We start from the raw sequence: 4,215 nt of genomic DNA on the forward strand, positions 1-4,215 counted from the left end.
GGCGGATTAAACCCGAACACGGGGGAATTCGAGGCAAGTCAACATGAAAAAATGGGCCGGATGTCGACTGGATTAGAACCCACGGCCTCGTCGCCCAGATTGAGACAATTGGGCTAGCCATCTCACCCCCGTGCACATGTTGTTACCAAGGACCGTTTTTATTGGGTTTTATTATTAAAACATAGACGCTGCTAAGGTTTAATCTGTGGCCGGGTTTAGTTTTTAAGTGTACATCTACGGCTACGATCTCCCCGTTTCTGTGCACGCACTTCTCTGCCCTCGATCCCCTCCCCCTCCCTCTTTAATGCTATGTGTTATTTAGGCTGCTCAAGGAAGTAAATTTTGTAATTTGCAATATATTTTTTTCCTTGGCAATACTTGACCAATAGCTTCGGCCAAGTTCACGTGGTCCCTGCTTAAACCCCGTCCACAGGCCATTGTTGAGCCGACGTGATGTTTTTTTGTCGCGAAGCTGCCTCTGCTAGTTTGCTGGGGTTAACCCCAGCTCGCACGAACTGCCTCTTATAAGCATACAAGGACCATTTCAATTTTCAACAAGGCCACCCACAAATTCCCACTCCCAGTGTCCCAGTGAGAAAGAGAAATCCCAAAATTGTATAAAAACCAGGATTCACCACCACACGTTTTAGATCTTTTGAGCATCAAGCCCAAGAAAACAGGGGGTAAAGATCTTTTTTGTACCACTGCCTGAAAGAAACCATTTTCTTGGCCTTTATTTTTTAGGACAGTAATGAGACAACACTGAACAGCATTTTACACACAAATTAGCACCTCTTAAACCCCATCCTGCATTCTTTAAAGGAGTGATTAGCAGTGGCTTGCATACACACCCATTCCATTTGCCTGGTTTTCTATTACTCAAAATCTGAGCATAATCCTCGGATTCCCGCATTAGGGATCGAGGAGAGAGCAGGATGCTCAAGACTTAGAGCCTTGTAACATTTGTTAATTAAACACATTAATGCACCATTAGCATACCTCTTTCACAGTAGCCAAATATCACACCACATCTACCTCTGCAACACTCTCTACGTCGACTCTCGGACACAATTTCCTGGCAACAAATACCTGAATTTATCAGGGTTCTTGAGAAGATGCTCCGGAAGGTTCACTGCCGAGTATGAGTGCGGCACCGAGCCCATCTTTGCAATGAGCTCCTTGAGAGTGTACTCCTCAGGAAGCATGTCAAAAATGTCATCTCCCTTGCATATGATTTCTTGAATTCTCTCATGGTTCAAGAAACTTGGATCTCTCACTCTGTCTGCATGGCTATACCCTTGCATTTTGTATGCAAAGTCTCTTATATGCCTGAAGCAGAAGCTGCAATGCCAGCCCGATTCCGGCAAGATGATGTCGGTCTTCCTCCCATGGTTGTAGTATGTGGCGCCACCCCGATACATGACCACCGCTGCCCTCCAGCTTGCCTTGTCCACAAGAAACTCAAAGGAGTAAAGGTAGTTGTTCATTTGCAGATGAAGCACATGCGGGATGCGATCGCACCATCGCAAGAGGTCGATTGTATGTGCACTAGGTATCTCATCTGTGTCCGACATGATCACAAGATCCCCGTTGCGAATACCCGATTCAGCGAGGACGCTGCTCATCATCAGCCTCTGCTGGCTTTCCAGGTTGAAGGGGCTTTCTCCTTTGCGCAATTTGCGACCCGGGCAGAATTTGTACACAATACAGCTACTGCCATTAAAGCTGCTGCTGCGTTTGCTGGGGTCGCCACCACTACAATCGCCACCTGCGAAGCCAAAACGGTGGCGATTGCTGGCGAAGAGGAGGGGTTTGGTGAGGCCAGTGAAGGTGGTGTTGGATTCGATGATGAGGAATTTGGAGACGACGGGGAGGAGCTCGCGCCAGCGGATTTCGAGAAGGTCAAGCTCGTGGTTGAAGATGATGGCGTCAAAGACACGGCGGGGCTGGGCACGAGGGGACCAGCCATGGAGGGAGCAGAGGGCTGGGGGGGAGAGGGTAGGGGAGTAGAGGTGGAGGAGCGGGTGGAAGGGGGGAGGGGGGGTGTCCCAGAAGGGGCGCAGGAGGTAGGAGAGGCGGTGCCACTGGAGGATGAAGAGGGTGCTGCAGGAGATGATGAGGGCAAAGAGGGGAAGAAGGCAGCAGAAGAGCACCCTCAAACTCCAGCGACCTCTGCAGCAACGTCTGATCATGGGTTCTCTTCTCTACTCTTCCAAGTTCTACCTTCTCTTGTCTTGTGCCTTTAAAATTTCTTGGCTTGCTTGTATGAGGGCTCCGTCCCCTTTCCGTTTTCCCGACCACAACGTGACATAGTTCGTGCTTCAATTTTGGGCTAAGGAGCATTCTCTCACTAGAGCTAGAAAGCTCGAAAATGAGTCCATTTTTTGTTAACTAGTGTGGCCAACGGCCTCTCTCTCTCCCCCCTTGCGTGCACACTGTCCTCACTGCAGTCGAATAAAGCAAATTGCGACACGTGGCACTGGAAAACCAGTCTCCTTAATATATAGTATAGATGCTTCGCATCTTCACAAGAGTCTTTAGTTGTGAGCAACGTCCAGACACCACCCCTAGAGGGGCTCCGAGGTGTTCGAAAATCTTCCCTTTTGACACTATCTCCCCGATCCACATAGACGAATCAAGCGAGTCGTTCTCGAAGAGAGTTTAATCTCGATTTTTCAGTACTACACTTTGACTCTGAGGCTAAGTTAGTGCTGCTAAAGGAGAGATTCAAGGATGAGAGAGACTAATAATCCTACGAAGCAAACTTTTTTGTCTTGCCCAAATCCAAAATGGCAAAGGTTTTCGGTAGGTTTCGCACGCAACGATTGGCAGCGTTATAGTAACCTCATGTTCTTTCGTCACCATCTCCAAAACGTTGCTCTTGAGTACTAACTCTGCCAATTTTGGCGGAGTTGGCGAACGAAAGGCAGTGTTTCGTGTATAAAGACAATTTGCTAAGAGCTACAAGACAGGAGAGCTGCACATGCTAGCAAGCTCATGCCGTAAAGCAAAATGTTGCCACAGCCTTCGTGCGAATGCACTCTTAGCATTGCATTCCTCCTTTTTGGTATGTTAAAGGTCCTGTAGAACTCACAATATGTGAGTGATTATATTAAGCATAAGCACTCTTAGAGTTGCATTCTCCTTTTTGGCATGTTAAAGGTCCTCCAGAACTCACAAAAAAATTACAACCTTGCTCATACCCTAAGCCAGGGAAGACCAACATCAGAATGGAGACCAACATTATACCAACAGCAACCAAATATGGCTAATAGGGGAGCCACCCCGACCAAAGCGACCATAGAGTAAGACGACATAGGTTGAACAGGGAGCCGCCCTCGACAATGGAGCGAGAAAAATAGGGCTTGAGTAGCTGAAGAGAAGCGAAGACGAGCTCCATCACTGGCTGCAAAGGAGCCTACACCAAAAAGGAAAGGTTGCATGTCCATCAAACCTTGGGTGCCACCAACAAATAGGGCACTGCCACTGCCATGCCTAAAGCCCAAGGGTGGACCACCCACACCTGGAAGTTGTGCCCCCACCACTTGCATCAAATCCAAACCGTCAAGCAACCATTGGATAAACCCAGCAGCACGAACATAAGCCGAACAATCGAAAACTTCCTTAATGGCACCAAATAGATGTGCCCCACCACATGCACCACAAACCACACCACATTCTTCATACTCAGACCAAGATCCAACCAGCCAAACGCAGCCATCTGAGACCTCGAACCTCTTGCAACACATGCAAGTAATTCCCCTCTACAATGCAACACATCTGAGTGATTCCCCTCTTGTAGAGGGGGGACAATCACTGAGCCACTTTGCCAAAAAAAAAAAGGTATTGATCTTGATCCTCGAAGAGAGGAGGGGCAGCCGAGAGCCCCACCCCAGAGACTGTGAAGAAATGGATTGAAGGAGTGCATGTATGTAGCGAAGACGGAGAGAGAGAGAGAGAGAGAGAGAGAGAGAGAGAGAGAGAGAGAGAGAGAGAGAGAGAGAGAGAGAGAGAGAGAGAGCATGACAAAGGGATGTGGGGTGGAGCTCCCAAATCTCATTGTATGAGCACGGTGTGAGAATGAGTAAGATCTCCTTATTCTTTGTATGTATAAAGAGTAAGGAGATAAATGTGGACGGTCGAACACTAACCGGTGGACACGAGCAAAGCACGATGAGGCACACCGTCTTTACCTAACATTATCTCACTAAAGGT

The 4,215-nt window shown here is 48.1% G+C and overlaps 1 protein-coding gene across 1 annotated transcript; it reads right to left on the minus strand.

Moving 5' to 3' along the window:
• Nucleotides 1-785: 785 nt before the first annotated feature.
• Nucleotides 786-2,268, minus strand: LOC147417898 (uncharacterized). Its single transcript, XM_086506716.1, has one exon. The coding sequence runs from the start codon at nucleotides 2,190-2,192 to the stop codon at nucleotides 1,050-1,052; it is 1,143 nt and encodes a 380-aa protein (XP_086362842.1). The 5' UTR covers nucleotides 2,193-2,268; the 3' UTR covers nucleotides 786-1,049.
• Nucleotides 2,269-4,215: the final 1,947 nt, after the last annotated feature.

This window comes from Adiantum capillus-veneris, chromosome 30 (genome assembly GCF_014529385.1).
Source record: "Adiantum capillus-veneris isolate H3 chromosome 30, ASM1452938v2, whole genome shotgun sequence".
NCBI lineage: Eukaryota > Viridiplantae > Streptophyta > Polypodiopsida > Polypodiales > Pteridaceae > Adiantum > Adiantum capillus-veneris.